This window comes from Argentina silus, assembly GCF_951799395.1.
Source record: "Argentina silus genome assembly, chromosome: 21".
Taxonomy (NCBI): domain Eukaryota; kingdom Metazoa; phylum Chordata; class Actinopteri; order Argentiniformes; family Argentinidae; genus Argentina; species Argentina silus.
This window is the reverse complement of record NC_139675.1, coordinates 8,379,979-8,397,309: the sequence shown is the minus strand read 5'-3', so window position 1 is coordinate 8,397,309 and position 17,331 is coordinate 8,379,979. Positions and strand designations below refer to the sequence as shown.

The 17,331-nt window shown below is 45.7% G+C and overlaps 1 protein-coding gene across 1 annotated transcript in view; it reads right to left on the bottom strand.

Annotated features, from left to right (window-relative positions):
• LOC310821001 (ankyrin-2-like) overlaps window positions 1-17,331 on the bottom strand; it is a gene marked incomplete at its 5' end in the record, with an annotated part of 98,578 nt that overhangs the window by 30,953 nt on the left and 50,294 nt on the right. Inside the window, 7 exons of the mRNA XM_083692845.1 lie at window positions 5,069-5,973; window positions 6,458-6,656; window positions 6,880-7,020; window positions 7,708-7,839; window positions 8,097-8,174; window positions 9,077-10,720; window positions 11,345-16,216. Coding sequence (XP_083548971.1) covers window positions 5,069-5,973; window positions 6,458-6,656; window positions 6,880-7,020; window positions 7,708-7,839; window positions 8,097-8,174; window positions 9,077-10,720; window positions 11,345-16,216 — 7,971 coding nt within the window. The remainder of the gene's footprint in view (window positions 1-5,068; window positions 5,974-6,457; window positions 6,657-6,879; window positions 7,021-7,707; window positions 7,840-8,096; window positions 8,175-9,076; window positions 10,721-11,344; window positions 16,217-17,331) is intronic.

The window sequence follows — 17,331 nt, the reverse complement described above, 5'->3', positions numbered from 1 at the left end:
GATGATGACTGTGCAGACCAAAATATCTCATCACTTAAGTCTAGCTGGATAAACACTTTTTTGGTTGCAACCGGCATCCCGACAGTAGTCTCAGTAGAACAAGCTCTGTCCATAGTTGATGTAGACACTGATATGTCTGATTTGGCTACTCTCTGCTCAGATTCAGATTGGCATAATTTAGCTGAAACGGATGTGTAATCTGATGTTTCTGATTGGGTGGAGGGAGATATTGAACCAGAAACTGGTATAGCTAATTCATGCACATTTGGGACACATGCTGTGTGTAAATGGTCCATAAATTCACTTTCTGAATACACTGATCCAGGAGAGTCTGGTTGGTCCTCAACGAGTAACTCCTCAAGGCAAAATCCAGAGTTCTCAAAGTCAGAGGTTATTGACTGAGGTGATGAAGGTCTACTCCCTGTGAATAACAAATAAAAATCACAACATTGAATTCTGAACTGGGGAACAGGAGAGTCAGTTGACAGACTCCTATATAATGTTTGAGATTGAACAGAAGGTTGTCTTGCATCAGGGACAAGCACAACTGACTCAGGAGAGAATGGTACACTTTCTGTAAACTCCAGGATGTTAGAAGAAGGTTTCTCCACAAGGTTGAAGACCATTGGTTCAGGGGACAGTGGTCTATCATCCATGTCAAAAGTGTCTAAATACGTCTCGGAATATTCAATATCTGAAGTCAGAGATTCTGGCGATGAGGATCTATTATCCCAAAATAATTCAGAGCAGTCCAGTAGAAGAGGACAGAATTGGGGAACAGGTGAGTCAGGAGAGAGGGGCCTATACTCATCAAATGATGCAATTGATTCTGGAGAAGATGGTCTTAAATCTGAAAACCTATGATCAAGGAATGAAAAATCATCCCCGGATGTTATTAATTCTGGTGACACTGGTCTGTATTCCAATAAATTCCTCTCAACTGACTTCATGAATTCATTGTCTGATATAAAAGAATCAGGCGAATCTGGTCTGTTTTCAGTAAACAATTCCTCAAGACATAAATGTGAATACTCAAGGTCTGAAATAACTGATTCTGGTGACGAGGGCCTACCACCGATGAATGACAAATAATAATCACAACATTGAGTTCTGAATTGGGCAACAGGTGAGTCAGGAGAAAGAGGCCTATACTCATCAAATGATCTAACTGAATCTGGGGAAGAAGGTCTTGAAATCCAGAGGTCAAGGACTGAGAAACTGCTCTCAGATGTCAAGGATTCTGGTGAGAGAGGTCTGAACTGGGTTGAGAATTTCTCATGTTCCTTCCCCGACAAGACCATTTTAGATGCATCTGAGCTGCAAATAAATATATCAGATCCTACCTGGAGGACTTTTTCCATATCAGAAGTACCAGATTCTGGTATAGTTGCACCATGTATCGTAGGTCCATACTGAAGAACAGATGAGTCGGGACACAAAGGTGTCATTTTATCAAACGTGGAACCAGATTCTGGGTGAGGTGGGTACATTTCAGAAAACCAACAGTCGAGATACAACAGAGCTCCCTCCCTGTCTGTTATGAAACCTTCAGGTGACGGTGATCGAGGAACCGTTGAACCTCTTTCAGGTTGACTCTCAGTTACGCCTGATGCAAGAGAAGCTGGTTTATTCTCAACCACTGATAGATCTGGCTCAGAATAAGATGGTCTGATCTCTGAAAACCAACAATCTAAAGGACTGAAAATGTTGGATGCAGGAGACTGTGGTCTGCATTTCATTGGGTCCTCCTCCACTTCATCTCTATATTTGCTTTCTGACATCAATGACTCAGGGGAATCTGGTCTGTTCTCAGCAAACAATTCCTCAACGTATAAACCAGAGTACTCAAGGTCTGAAGTGACTGATTCTGGCGATGATGATCTACTTCCAGTGAATGACAAATAATAATCACAACATTGAGTTCTGAACTGGGGAACAGGTGAGTCCGGAGAGAGGGGTCTGTACTCATCTAGTGATGCGACAGACTCTGGGGAGAATGGTCTTAAATCCGAAAACAAGAGCTCAAGGAATGAAAAATCATCATCTGAACCTATTGATTCTGGTGTCAAGGCTCTGAATTTCATAAAGTCTCTCTCAACTGACTCTCCAAATTCACTTTCTGACACTAATGACTCAGGGGAATCTGGTCTGTTCTCAGCAAACAATTCCTCAAGGTATAAATCAGAGTACTCAAGGTCTGAAATGACTGATTCTGGTGATGATGATCTGTTTCCTGTAAATAGCAAATAATAATCACAACATTGAGTTCTGAACTGGGGAACAGGTGAGTCAGGAGAGAGGGGCCTATACTCATCCAAAGAGGTAACAGATTCAGGAGAGAATGGTCTAAAATCTGAAAACAAGAGCTCAAAACATGGACATTCATCATCTGAACCAATTGATTCTGGTGAGAGGGGCCTGTATTTTGTTAGACCTTTTTCAACTGACTCTCCATATTCAATATCTGACATAAAACTATCAGGTGAATCTGGTCTGTTCTCAACCAACAATTCCTCATGACAGAAATCAGAGAATTCAATTTCTGAAGCCACTGACTCAGGTGATGACGACCTACTTCCTGTAAATAACAAATAATAATCACAACATTGAGTTCTGAACTGGGGAACAGGTGAGTCAGGAGAGAGGGGCCTATACTCATCCAAAGAGGCAACAGATTCAGGAGAGAATGGTCTAAAATCTGAAAAGAAGCGCTCAAGGAATGAGATGTTGTCATCTGAACCTATTGATTCTGGTGAGAGGGGCCTGTATGTTGTTAAACCTTTTTCAACTGCCTCTCCATATTCACTGTCTGATATGAAAGAATCAGGGGAATCTGCTCTATTGTCAGCAAACAATTCCTCAAGGTATAAATCAGAGTACTCAAGGTCTGAAATGACTGATTCTGGTGATGATGATCTGTTTCCTGTAAATAGCAAATAATAATCACAACATTGAGTTCTGAACTGGGGAACAGGTGAGTCAGGAGAGAGGGGTCTATACTCATCCCATGATGAAATAGATTCAGGAGAGAATGGCCTTAAATCTGAAAACAAGAGCTCAAAACATGGACATTCATCATCTGAACCTATTGATTCTGGTGAGAGGGGCCTGTATTTTGTTAAACCTTTTTCAACTGACTCTCCATATTCAACATCTGATATAAAACCATCAGGTGAATCTGGTCTGTTCTCAACAAACAATTCCTCATGACAGAAATCAGAGAATTCAATTTCTGAAGCCACTGACTCGGGTGATGACGACCTACTTCCTGTAAATAACAAATAATATTCACAACATTGAGTTCTGAACTGGGGAACAGGTGAGTCTGGAGAGAGGGGTCTATACTCATCCCATGATGAAACAGATTCAGGAGAGAATGGCCTTAAATCTAAAAACAAGAGCTCAAAACATGGACATTCATCATCTGAACCTATTGATTCTGGTGAGAGGGGCCTGTATTTTGTTAAACCTTTTTCAACTGACTCTACATATTCAACATCTGATATAAAACTATCAGGTGAATCTGGTCTGTTCTCAGCAAACAATTCCTCATTACAAAAATCAGAGAATTCAATTTCTGAAGCCACTGACTCGGGTGATGACGACCTACTTCCTGTAAATAACAAATATTCACAACATTGAGTTCTGAACTGGGGAACAGGTGAGTCTGGAGAGAGGGGTCTATACTCATCCAAAGAGGCAACAGATTCAGGAGAAGACGGCCTCATGTCAGTAAACAAGTGGTCAAGATATAAAAGGTTTCCATCACTGTCTGAACTGAGTGACTCAGGGGAGAGTGGTCTTTCCTCAGGAAGGGAAGACAATTGGACAAACTCCCAATCATCCTCGCAATGTGACTCTGAACTGACAGATTCTGCTGATAATGACATATATTTAGATGGGTGTCTTTGAGTTGCATCTCTGTATTCAGATTCTGATGATACTGATTCAGGTGAATCTGGTCTGAAGTCATTAAACAATTCCTCAGGACATAAACCTGAGTACTCTAAATCTGAAGCTGTCGATTCAGGTGATGAGGATCTATATGTAGACAAATATAGTGAATATTCAGGTATTGAGGGTCCGTACTGAGGAACAGGTGAGTCAGGAGAGAGATGGTTATATTCATTTACTGATGTAACCGACTCTGGTGAGGATGCTCTACTCTCAGCAAACAGATCATCGACAGACCAAACGTCCGCATAGTCTATTTCTGATGTCACAGGCGACATGGATCTATACTCTCCCAGCATCACTGCACACTCAGGAAATGGTGGACAATACTCTGGTACTGGAGAATCAGGTGATAGTGACCTGTGTTCATTCACAGACCTGTATGATTCTGGAGAAACAGAGCAGTAGTCATCAGAAAACACAGAGGAGAGGGGACTTAAAACACTGTCTGAATCTTTTACACCAAATAAAGGTTTTTCATACTTGTACAGTTCAGATACAGGTACATACGGTGGAGGTTCCATGTACTCTATGATATAGGTTGCAATCTCTGGTGGTGACCTGGACCCATCTGACCTGGGAGAGAGAGGTCTGCTGTCATCGAACGGCATGGAAGAGTCTGGAGCTAACCCTCTCCGCTCTCGTTGAGGGGAATCGGGTGATATTGCCCTGTAATCGTTAACGGACATGACTGATTCAGGGGATGATAGTCTAGCTATGGACACGAACCCTGCTTCGACAGGTGAGAAACCCCTTACAGAGATAGGTGACAAGGAGTCATAATCCTTTTCTGATGCTAAAGATTCAGGGGTCAAAGGGCGGTAGTCTGTGAAAGGTGAATACAGTGCAGTGTCTTGGCTGGGTGATTGTGGTGTGTGTTGGGGAAGTGGCATGAAAAGATTTGAGGTGAAAGCCTTCGGCTCGGGGATATAGGATGTTTTGGCCCTCACGATAACATGATCGGCATCTGGGTAGAAACTAGGGTAGCTATGAGATGAGTCACGTGCCATCTGAGCAGACACACTGGTTGTCGGACATTGCGGCAAAACGCCCTGTTGAATATCGGTTTGATAAGGTCTAAGTCCTCCCATACTGTATCTAGCTGTGGCTTTACTAGGCTTGGTGGCAGTGACATCACACTCAATTGCAACCTCTCCACTCTCGTCAATGAAGGGAAGCTGCGCCTCCACGCTCATTGAGTCATCTCCGAACACTCCACACACCTCCCTGCACTCTCGGGTTTTCTCCTGCTGGTCGTCACACCTGGGGGACTTGAGGCCCACCTCCTTACTGGACACCTGCAAGACCTTGTCATACCCGTACATGACCCGGTGGAACCGAGGGGTTATCTCATCTATGTGCTTCTGAGAGACTTGCCCTCTCTCATCGACCACTCTGTCTTCTTCAGCCATGGCCAACGTGGCAGGGCGCTGCTCAGGTGGTAAGCCCGCTTGGCTATGGCCCCCCTGGGCTAAACTGCTGGAGTCAGGGGCTTCTCTGGTTGGTCGAGCCGACCTGGGCTTGGATTTGGGGGTTAGACTGATAGAGGAGGCAGCAGTGGCGGTGGTGGTGGTGGGGACGTAGGCCCTGTCCCGAGGTGTTTCCCTAAACCCGACCCAAAGCTCACTGAAGTCTGTTTCAGCTTGATCCGACTCGGACAGGCTCGGGCCAAAGTCCCTGATGGATATGGGGGATGATATCCTGACATCCTGATCGGGGGACAACCATCGTTCTCCTTCACCCTGCTGCACCGGTGAAAGTAGACTGCCATCTTGGTTAGAGTTGTGAGCATCAGCTTGTGGCGGCCCAGTGGTGCCCACTGCAGGCTGAACCGCACCAATGCTGTAATCCTGGTGGCGGTCTCTCCCTCTGTACTGGGGGTCAAACACTTGGGACGCTAGCCTCCACAGTTCCGCTTCTCTTGGGCAAAGAGGGGGACTTACTTGCTCCTCATTCTCGTCGTTCATGGTGTCCGGTGCCACTGCGTCCTCCGACGTCCACAGGTTGGGGTTCAGCTCACTGAAACACAGAAAAGTTTAACCAGCATTATAACTGTGTTGTAACAACATGTTGGTAAAGATGCATTTGGAAATGTCATCATATATTAAGTTGAGCAGTTTGTGTTATTACACAAGTGGAAAAATAAACAGTCCTTATACCACTTATATAATAACACAATCGCTTAAATGTATTACTTTGCAATAGCAAATGAATTACTAAAAGTTAGTAACTAATGTTAATACAATGTTTTTTCTAGAATAATTACGGAGTAACCACACAGGTATGAGGGCAACTTAATGCAAAGTGTGATCAAAGAGTAAACTGGGCTTTCATTGGTCTAGACAAGCATACCAGGCATGAATAGACTGACATGAATAAAATTAATGTGCTTTTCAAGCTGTCTTAGAGTTGTATTGATTGTACTCTTCTCTTCATCAAATCTATAAATTAGTACAAGACTCTAACAATCAGCATTGATTGGTCCATTGAATGATTGACATACAGCGGGATCTCCAGCTCCTCCAATAGGTCGCCGTGCATGCTCTCTGAGTGGGTGTGTCCCACCGGCTCTGCCCAGGATGAAATGTCCAGCAGGGAGGCCACTGATAGGTCCTCCTCTGAGACGGCAGGGGGCGGTCTCTGGGAAGACTCCACCCTCAGTAGTCTAGGGCTGTCAACATCCTCCTGCACTAAGGAGAGGGCTACCGACACTGACAGAGAGAAACACACGCACACACGCATACACGCACATTAGTGGACACAGGCTACAGCACCAACAATACCAACAGTAGAATTTCAAGCAACCATCTTCATCAATGAACATTTTGAGACAATATCTATCATATTATTATTGAGTGCATTGGACATTGCATTGAAAAAGACTGTTTTGCCTATCATTGTTATACAGCGATAGATGTTGAGTACCTTCACTGTGATCCAGAGTCTTCTCTATCTCTGCATATGTTCTAGAGGTCTGCTCCTGGATGGACTTGTTCATCTGTGTCTCGATGAGGTGGACAATGTCCATGCGGTTTATCTTGGTCAACCTCTTTATCAAACTATCCTCTGTGGAAGGATATAGTGTAAATCAAATAGGTTGTATATATTTTTGGTGAATAAAGTCACCCTTGGCACTCTAGAATGTTGACAGTTTGGGCGACTTTATTCACCCTCAGCACTAAACGAGTTAAAGGCATGTGTTGGCCACAGAGCAGAGAAGGTGTCCTTGCTGAATTTTCCATACGACAGTATTATCAAAACAGTCAAAAACACAAGGTATTGCATATGTTTGCATACCTATACAAGATGGTGACAAAACCAAAATGCAGTGGAGACATATGAGGGGGGATTCTAGAAGCAGAGCCATACATACCAGGGGAGACTGGTGGAGGTAGACCTCAGAGGATGGACTCTGTCTTTGATACCATTCCTCATTCCATTCCATACATTACAATGAGCCCGTCCTGCGACGTCTACCTCCATCAGCCTCTCCTGATAAATACATACATCTCTATATACCAGTGACCCTCAACCCTGGTCCTGAAGAGCTGCAGTACTAACAGACTTTTGTCCGAGCTCAGAAATTATACACCTGATTCAGCTAATCAAGGTGTGACTGCACGAGGCTGGGCCCAAAACCTGGATCCTTCCTGGCTCTCCAGGACCAGGATTGAGTATCACTGCTATTTACAATATAACTCAGACTAGAAGGGACTTACCTGTGGTATGCTAATGCATATAAATACATATTACCTGTGGCATGCTTCGCCTCCCGCTCTGCCCAGCGCTGCAGCAGGGCATGGCTCTGCTCCTGGAGGGAGTTGGGGTTCTCCGCCCTGACCAGCTGGATCTCGTCCTCGTTAAACTCCAGCTCCCGTGCAAGCTCTGATCACAGGGGAGACGGGGGTTAATGTACTGACTGCGAATACTATATAATACTAATAATATAAAAAAATGTTTGTTTTATAAGCCCAAAAAGACAGAGCAGTGTGTCAGAGACACTGAAATAATCAGTGAATGTAATAATCAATTAATATACAGGGTTTGTTTTATATACATATATATTACATATACATATATATTATATACTCCCACTTAGCACTTCCCAAGCATCCCACTTAGCATTTCCCTTAAGAACGTACCTGTCCAACTGAACCCAAGCAGATCTGCAATGATTGCCAACGTCTCCTCTTTCCTGTCTGCATCGTCCTGCCAATCCACTATAAACACCGCCACAGCCCAATGTTACACACGTCATCATAGTTCACAGGACACCATTAAAACATCTTTGAACAGATCAATGTAACACCTTTTTTTTTACATTTGTGAATTTTATACTTTGGTGTTCAATAGTTAATGAGTTTATAACAACTTTATAAACCATTAAGAAACAGTTATAACTTATTTGTTTTAATTGTTCGATTGCCAAAGTGTAAGCTCACTGTTTGGCAAGGTCCAAGCAGCTACCGAACAATGTAACTAATGAGTTAACTGTTTGTTATGGGGTATAACGGATTCATCAATCATTTATAAACTAGTTATAAATCATTTATAAACCCATTACAAAGGGCACCTTCATGTAAAGTGTTACCAGTCAATGTAACTGTGGCCTCTATGTTATTGGCTGTAAATTAAATGGTGGCTTGGTGATGTTGAGATGGATCATGAAGCTGAGGTGATTTTTGCGATCCATACTGTTATGAGATTAGCTTTTCTATTTGGTCACAATGAACGTATTGTTTTGGTTATTCAGTGCTGAAGCGATGGGAAAAATATGGTAATTAAGACAACTGAGTGTAGTGACTTTAGTAAAGCTGTATTAGTAATGTATGTATTTCATATCAGGGGTCTTCAGATCACAATGGGCATTCAAGAGCTATTTGCTTACACAACTAAGCCAGTCAATCTTGAGATTTCATGTACATATAGACATGTATATGGAAAATAAACAATACAACGTAGGACAAAACACCACACCACAACATGATGCAAAACAGCACAGGACACAAGACATCACAACACAAAACACATCACAAAACAGAACAGAAAAGTGACTAACGACATGTCTTGAAGAAAGACAAGTCTTGCTGCCAAGAGTAAGAGGGAAAAGGAAGACACAGACCCATGTGGACGGGGGAGACACCTTGCTGCGGCTCTGGCATTCGGTCACCGGCGATTCTCTGCATCTGAGTCTCCACTGTGTTGTCCCAGATTGGCCGCGACTCAAAGACGTCCTCCGTTACAGAAGTTAGCCGCTCCCTTGGCAATGGCTTGCTTTCAGGGTCAGAGGCGTGACAGGCTGGGCCGTCGTATTTGAAGACGAGTGAATCTGGACTCTTGTGATCGGCTCTGCTGGTATCCTCATTGTCCGCTGAGGATCTGAGGGAAGGGTCTTGTATGTGAGTGAGCTGTTCTCTGTCAGCTTGGGATGAAGAGGAAGAGGAGCTGTTCTGTTTGCCCATGACTGGGAGTCTGGAGGGAAGAGGTTTGGATTTGACAGAGGGATGGGCGCTTTCAGAAAGGCTACGGCTGTCTTTAGCAGACATACTTTGCTTTGCAGAACCAACATCTGCCACTGATCTAGTCCTCCGCTCCTGGTCGAGCGATTCATCTTGCGTTGATTTCTGGTCCAGGCCTGGCACTGACCTCACCAGTAAATCACCAGCTTTTATGGGTATCTTCGATTTGAAACCACTTTCCTTGTTGGCGGTAGTGTATTGGATTACTGGGAAGGTTGGGGATGATTCCTGATGGTCTGCTGAGATGTCAGACCATGCCGACACACTAAGGTGTGCTGTTGTGTCCTGAGAAGAAGTGGGCACCTCAATGACCGAGCATTGCTCCTCCTCCTCCTCCTCCTCTTCCTCTTCCTCTTCATCATGCTCAGGGGATGAGTCTGAGGATTCAAGGCCCCGCTCAGAGTACACAGAGCGGGTGACTGTGGATGTGGCTGTTTGAAGTTCAGCAATAGTTGAATCTAGATATCCTAACTCAAGCTCTTGGGGGATTCTCATCTCACTCTTGAGGGGAGTTGCTGGAAGTTCTGGAGAACCTATCTCCACCTCGGTTGAACTTCCCATCTCAGCTTCACGTAGGGGAAGGGGTTGCCCCCTCTCAGCCTTGTCAGCCGAGGGTGAAGGCTCAGTTATGATAAAGCTCCTGGGCTTTGCCACGGGTATCTCACCTCGTTCAAACTCAGGCAACGGTGTGGTCAGGATTGGCGAATCAGATGGATCTTTGGTTTGGCCTGTCTCTTGACGGGGCAGATCAGCATCAGCAATGCTCTGCTCTGTTTTAAAATAATCTGCATTGTCTTCTCCAGCTTCTTCTGACACAACTTCATCGATTGGATGTTCACCTATGTGGAAAAATGCATATCCCTCCCCCTCTTCCTCATAGCTCCTCATCGTCATGTCAATAGCGCCCCCTCTGGTCATTTCAAAGAATTTCCCTTCCTGGAATTGAAATGGGTTCGGGGTGCCCTCTTCGGTCGGTGTACGGCCAGGTGTGGTGTCAGGAGTCTTGCAGTCTGCAGTGAGACTCAGAATCCTCTGCTCCTCCGCTTCAACCCTGGCATCAAAGGCTGCATCATCATCATCATCACCACCATCATCATCATCAGGCATGGCGCTCCAAGGCACCAGCTCTCCATGAACAGTCTCATCTTCAGGTCGCATTTCTAACATGGCTGCAGGACTATCTGCATCCGTTGCTGCACTATGTTCAACAACACACCCTTCCTCTGGTTTGAAGGCCTCCTCGGCTTCTTCCATGTCAAGAAGAGGAGGTTGAGGCTCTATGGGAGAACATTGTTCCTCTGGCTGTGCGTGACTCTCTTGATCTCTACATTCTATCACACCGCTGTCACTATGGCTGTCAGTGGATGGGGAGAACAGTGGGCCTTCGTTTACCGTTTCCTTCCCCATTGTAATCTTCACTTCACTATCCACTGACGTTTTTGTTAAGTTTTCCACTTCTCCATCAGTTACCGTAACTTCCTCTACTTCCCTGATATGAATAACTGACTGACTTTCATTTGACTCGCTGACATTCCACTGTGCCTCACCCTCTACCTCCCCCATGTGTATTTGCATATCTGAAATTGCATCTCTCCCCTCAGTGTGATGATTGTTGATACATTCACTGATATTTTCTTTGGCATATTGTTCATTGCTAAGTGACTGGTGGCTAAAGTGCTCCGGGGTCTGACTGCTGTCTGATGGACCTGGGATTGTGTGAGGTAATTCAGATGCACTGTGGACTGAACTATCCCCTCCCACTAACTCATCCTTAGATAAGAGTTGCATTTCAGAGATGGGTTGAATAGACTGAACCGAATATGAATCCATTTTGGGCTCAAGTAGCTCTGACTCGCTATTAATTGTCCTACTGTCTGCCATTGATTGCGGTTCTTCGTAATCTCCAGCTTCTGATAAAATGCAGGCATCTGAGAGCTTGCCATCTCTCTTAATTTTGGCGTCCTGGTCCATCTCCTCAAAGGTTTTGATCTTGGCAGCCATTTTGAACATCTCCTCCTCTGGAGTGAACTGTCTGTGGGCCATGTCATCGTCCTCTTCGACCAGGTCCCCATGGTCATCCACATCCTCAGGGAGTGAGCTTGGTTTTAAGGGCATGGGAAGGCACTCAGAGCCGGGCTCTTTTGGGTCAAAGCTCCCCTCCTTCTCATCCCTTACGGTCTTTGGCGAGAGAGGGTGTTTGAGTCCCTCACTTTCCATTTGGTATGTCTGTTTGGAGTCATCATCATCATCATCATCCTCTTCCATGCTTTTTCTGTGCTCCACATCAAAACAGGCCCTGAGCTGTGAGGAGTAATCCTCATACACAGCTGTCTTCCCTGTCACATGCAAGCCTGTGTCCTGCTTCGGGACTGTAGGGCTGCTCTCCAGCGAGTCACGGCAGGGAGACTCCCTTGTTGGGCTCGGCTCTAAAGAGTCAGGGGACTTCCAAGAGGACCTGTCCTCCATGTCTGGACTGGCCTCCAGTGAGTCTGTGTGAGAGGGTCGTCTCTCAGAGTCGTCCATGGCAAAAGTACGGAGGGCCTCCGAGTCTGCAGGTCTGAGATGGAGGCTCATACTGTCAGGTCTGTGCGCCAGTCGCCTCTCGGATGGCTCTCTTTCATACAGCTTTGATGCCGTCTGACTATCTTCTCTATCAGTTACAGATGAGTATTGCGTATTTGGGTTTGAGTATGAGAGCTCTGCAGTTTCGGGAGGTGATGACGCCATTTCTGTTACATAGGACGTTGAACCGATGAAGATCTGGCTGTCTTCAGAGGGCTGTGTAGGGAGCACTGCCTCGGGTGACCTCTGAAGGTCAAAGGTAATCTCCTCTGAGTCTCCGGACTGTGACACTAAAGTAGTCTGACTTTCAGACTCTACTTCAATGGAATGGAATTCAATGGAACTTTGCCCGAACCCTTCTTCACCATCGATAGCATCATCCTCCCATCCACCTATGTCTCCTACTTCTACCCTGTCTAGTTGTTCTGTCTCTATATTCACTGTTGACATGTTTTCTTCTCCTGAGGAGATTGAGAAGGTTTGGGTTTCTGGTTTGCTCTCCCGTTTAAGAATGACCTGTTCAAATCTCTCCTGGACAATGTCCTCTACTGGCAGGCCACTGTGCACCACAGGCTGGTCCTCTAGGTACCGGTCCAAGTCTCCACTGAGTAGTGATTCCATGCCTGACGTGTCCTTTACTGCCGTAGTGGGACCGGAGGAGGTCTTTCTCTCGATCCTGACTTCTTCTAACAACGGTTCCTGAGCTGAAGTGGGAGTCATCTCTTTGAACTCTACGACTTCAGTGTCGGTTTCTAGAAGGTTTCCTCTATCATCTCGGACGCCATTGTCCACAATGTCTCCTACTTTTACCTCATCTACCTTTTCTTTCTTTAAAGTTGAACGACTTTGCCCAAACCCTTCTTCATCATGGATGGCAGCATCCTTCCATCCACCCCCTATGTCTCCTACTTCTAACAATGGTTCCTGAACTGAAGTGGGAGTCATCTCTGTGACCTCTACATCTCTCTGAAGGTCAAAGGTAATCTCCTCTGAATCTCCGGACTGTGACACTAAAGTAGTCTGACTTTCAGACTCTACTTCAGTGGAAAGACTTTGCCCGAACCCTTCTTCACCATCGATGGCATCATCCTCCCATCCACCCCCTATGTCTCCTACTTCTACCCTGTCTAGTTGTTCTGTCTCTATATTCTCTATTGACATGTTTTCTTCTCCTGAGGAGATTGAGAAGGTTTGGGTTTCTGGTTTGCTCTCCCGTTTAAGAATCACTTGTTCAAATCTCTCCTGGACGATGTCCTCTACTGGCAGGCCACTGTGCACCACAGGCTGGTCCTCTAGGTACCGATCCAAGTCTCCACTGAGTAGTGATTCCATGCCTGACGTGTCCTTTACTGCCGTAGCGGGACCGGAGGAGGTCTTTCTCTCGATCCTGACTTCTTCGAACAACGGTTCCTGAGCTGAAGTGGGAGTCATCTCTTTGAACTCTACGACTTCAGTGTCAGTTTCTAGAAGGTTTCCTCTATCATCTCGGACGCCAGTGTCCACAATTTCTCCTACTTTTACCTCATCTACCTTTTCTTTCTTTAAAGTTGAACGACTTTGCCCAAACCCTTCTTCATCATGGATGGCAGCATTCTTCCATCCACCCCCTATGTCTCCTACTTCTAACAATGGTTCCTGAACTGAAGTGGGAGTCATCTCTTTGACCTCTACATCTCTCTGAAGGTCTAAGGTCATATTTTCTGAGTCTCCGGACTGTGACACTAAAGTAGTCTGACTTTCAGACTCTACTTCAGTGGAAAGACTTTGCCCGAACCCTTCTTCACCATCGATGGCATCATCCTCCCATCCACCCCCTATGTCTCCTACTTCTACCCTGTCTAGTTGTTCTGTCTCTATATTCACTATTGACATGTTTTCTTCTCCTGAGGAGATTGAGAAGGTTTGGGTTTCTGGTTTGCTCTCCCGTTTAAGAATCACTTGTTCGAATCTCTCCTGGACAATGTCCTCTGCTGGCAGGCCACTGTGCACCACAGGCTGGTCCTCTAGGTACCGGTCCAAGTCTCCACTGAGTAGTGATTCCATGCCTGACATGTCCTTTACTGCCGTAGCGGGACCGGAGGAGGTCTTTCTCTCGATCCTGACTTCTTCTAACAATGGTTCCTGAGCTGAAGTGGGAGTCATCTCTTTGAACTCTACGACTTCAGTGTCAGTTTCTAGGAAGTTTCCTCTATCATCTCGGACGCCAGTGTCCACAATGTCTCCTACTTTTACCTCATCTACCTTTTCAGTTTCCCTATTTACTGTGAACATGTCTGCCTCCTCCGGGGAGAACGTGAGGGCTTCTGGAGTCATTTGTGGGGTGTCTGCCAGTCCCTCGTGCTTCTCACTCTCTCCCATGCTTGAGTGAGGAGTCCTGCTTCCCAAACTTGTGCTAGGTGATTCCGCCACCCCTTCGTGTTTCAGAGTCTCAGGGCTTTCGTCCATATCTTTCACCTCATTCCCACCCTTAGTGAGGAAATATCCCCCATCATTCATACAGGGACTGAACGTGGCAGTTGAGTTGGTGTCTGGGTCTTCTGCAGAAAATTCCTCCTCTGCCATGTTCGGTTGTTGGTTGTTTTCCTCCCCTGCTGACGATGTCTGCCTGAAGAGCTGGTATTCAGGACTGTCCTCCAGCTCGGCCTTGATGTCTGCGGTGAAGTCCTCAGAGGGCCTCCGGTCTGGGCTGATCTGCATATCTTCGGAGGGCCTACGATCAGTCTCTAACTCTGGCTTCACTAACTGTACCTTCACTGGAATGTTCCCTGACTCTTCCGTATCCAAGCTGATGCCTGCTACTTCCAGTTGGGATCCATCCAAGCTGATAGATGACTCTTCAAATTGAACCCTAACTGTTCTTGTCTCTGATACTTGAGAGTGCTCCCTGACTAAGCTTACGGCTGGTTCCTCTGACCCTCTGTTGAGGTCAAGTGATATGACCTCACTCTGTGAGCAGAGAATTGTGGAAGTTTGATATTGTGATTGCTGCTCAGTGGGACTGGTTTCAGCTCTGTGTGTCTGATCAGAGATCACTGCCTCAGAGACCAGTGTTGAGCTTGCGGATGTGGCCATGGCTTTGTGTTCAAAAAGCCCTGTTTTGTTCTTGGAAGGGTCCTGCCCTGTCTGGAATGCCTTCATCAGCTCACGGACAGACATCGTCTCCTCCAGCCTCTCCGTCTGAGACCGGGGAGATTTCGGAGATATCGGAACTTTGGGGAGATCTGGCATTTCTGGCTCTCTCGATTCCTTGACACTGATGCAGGACTTCGTCTGGGGGATTGCTGCCTGTGCAGGCTGTCGCTTCCAACCCTCCTCCTCCTCCTGCTCTTCAACTTTCTTCTGCAAAGCTTTCACCCTGTCCTTTATGGACCCAATAGGGGTCTCCACCACCAGAGGGGATGCTGGTGGGTCCATGGCTGGGATCGCTCCGTGCCCAGACTCCCCAAGAACCACATCCCCATCCAGGGACTCCTGCGAGCTCATCCTCTCAAGCTCCCCCTCGGAGCTGCTGCATCCGGAACGTTCCCTGTCCCTCAGTTTCTTTCGAATGGGCTTTTTGATATCTGGAGGACGGCGTTTGCCATCCCGTGTGAGAACGACCTGTTCGAATCTCTCCTGGATGATGCTCTCCTCTTGTGGGCCGGTGGGCACCACAGGCCTGTCCTCTAGATTGTGGTCCATGTCACTGCTGAGGTGGGACACCATACCTGACATGTCTCTTACTTCTATGGTCGATGCGGAAGAGGTCTTCTGAGAGATCCTGACCTCATTTAATTGCGGTTCTTGGACAGAAGAGGGCATCCTCACTTTGGCTTCAACCACTTCAGTCTCAGAGAGAAGAACCCACTCCCCACCCTCGTTCATTTTAGATAGTATTTCCTCTCTGTTATCCGTGACCATTTCTCCCTGTAGGATATCTCCAACCTTCTCCAGGTCCTCCTTTACACGTCTCATTATTTCATATGGTTCTCCGGCCTCCTCCTCCATCCTTCTGCCCCTTCCACCTCCATCATGAGAGGCTGAGAGTTCTGTTGGCTCTGTTGTCAAGATGACAGACATTTTGATGAGATCCTGCTTCATGTCTGTGACCTCTGAAAGGAGGTCCGGGCTTGCCAGGGTAGCCGGGTCAAGAACCTGGTTTGTTTGCAGGGTGAACGTCTCTGTCGACTCTGTTTCGTCGTCTTCCGTTTTCAAAAACAAGACAACCAAAGAGGGTAAAGAACACAGGGGGAAATGAAGTGGGGAAGAGAGACATCGGAAAAACTTTGGTCAGGGCAGAAATATCACAATATATCTTCGGTTCACAGAGTAGGAAAGCAGGTTGACAGAAAAGAGGAGTCGTGAGAAGAAGAATATCTGACTCAGAGATCCAGAGGACATAGGAAGGGAGGGGGGCAGCAACAGCAGAAGCGAAGCGAACAGAAGAGTAAGGAAAGTGGGAAAGATATGGGCAGGAAATAACTTGTGTATCAGATGAGGCTGGTGGAGGTAGAAATCGGAGGACGGCTCATTGTAATGCATGGAATGGAATGAGGAATGGTATCAAAAACTTGTGTTTGATAACATTCCTCATTCCATTCAGTGCATTACAATGAGCCCCTACTCAAATTTCGACCTCCACCCGCCTCCCCTGTTGTGTATACATTTAATATGTTTGACTACACATTCATACATATGACACAGGATAGAAGTCTACAAAAACAGCTGAGGAAACAGAGAGACCGGAGTATTGTACAGATGAACAGGGAGGGAAAACACAATAGACTGGATTCAGACAACGAGGCATCTCAAGATTGTTGTCGACATGAAGGGCTCACGTCTACTGACAAAAGAATATTGAAAAAAAGGAGAAAATATTTTCAACGCTATAAAAGCCCATAATAGCTAACTGTCAGAAAGTGTAAAATAAATAATAATATTCAAATCGGGAATAAAAAATGTAAATAGATAAATTAGGGATGTCACAGCTTCTGTTGCAGATAGGTAGATGTATCTATCTTAATTTGCCTCTGATTACTATGGGTGTCTTAAGCCTACAGAAAATAGCTTATATCAGAAGAGGTAGTTTCAGAGATAATCAGTCATAAACAGGAAAGGATTTTCAGTGATAATAATTTCGGTAAAACTTTAAACTAAGTTGTTCTTGTGTGTAGTAACATTGTACCTGCGTAGTAACATTGTAATAACATGTAGTTACAGTAATTAACTAATTGCTTTGTAATTGCATAGACATGGAGGACAATGGAGGCTGGTGGAGGTAGAAATTGGAGGATGAGTTTATTGTAATGCATGGAAT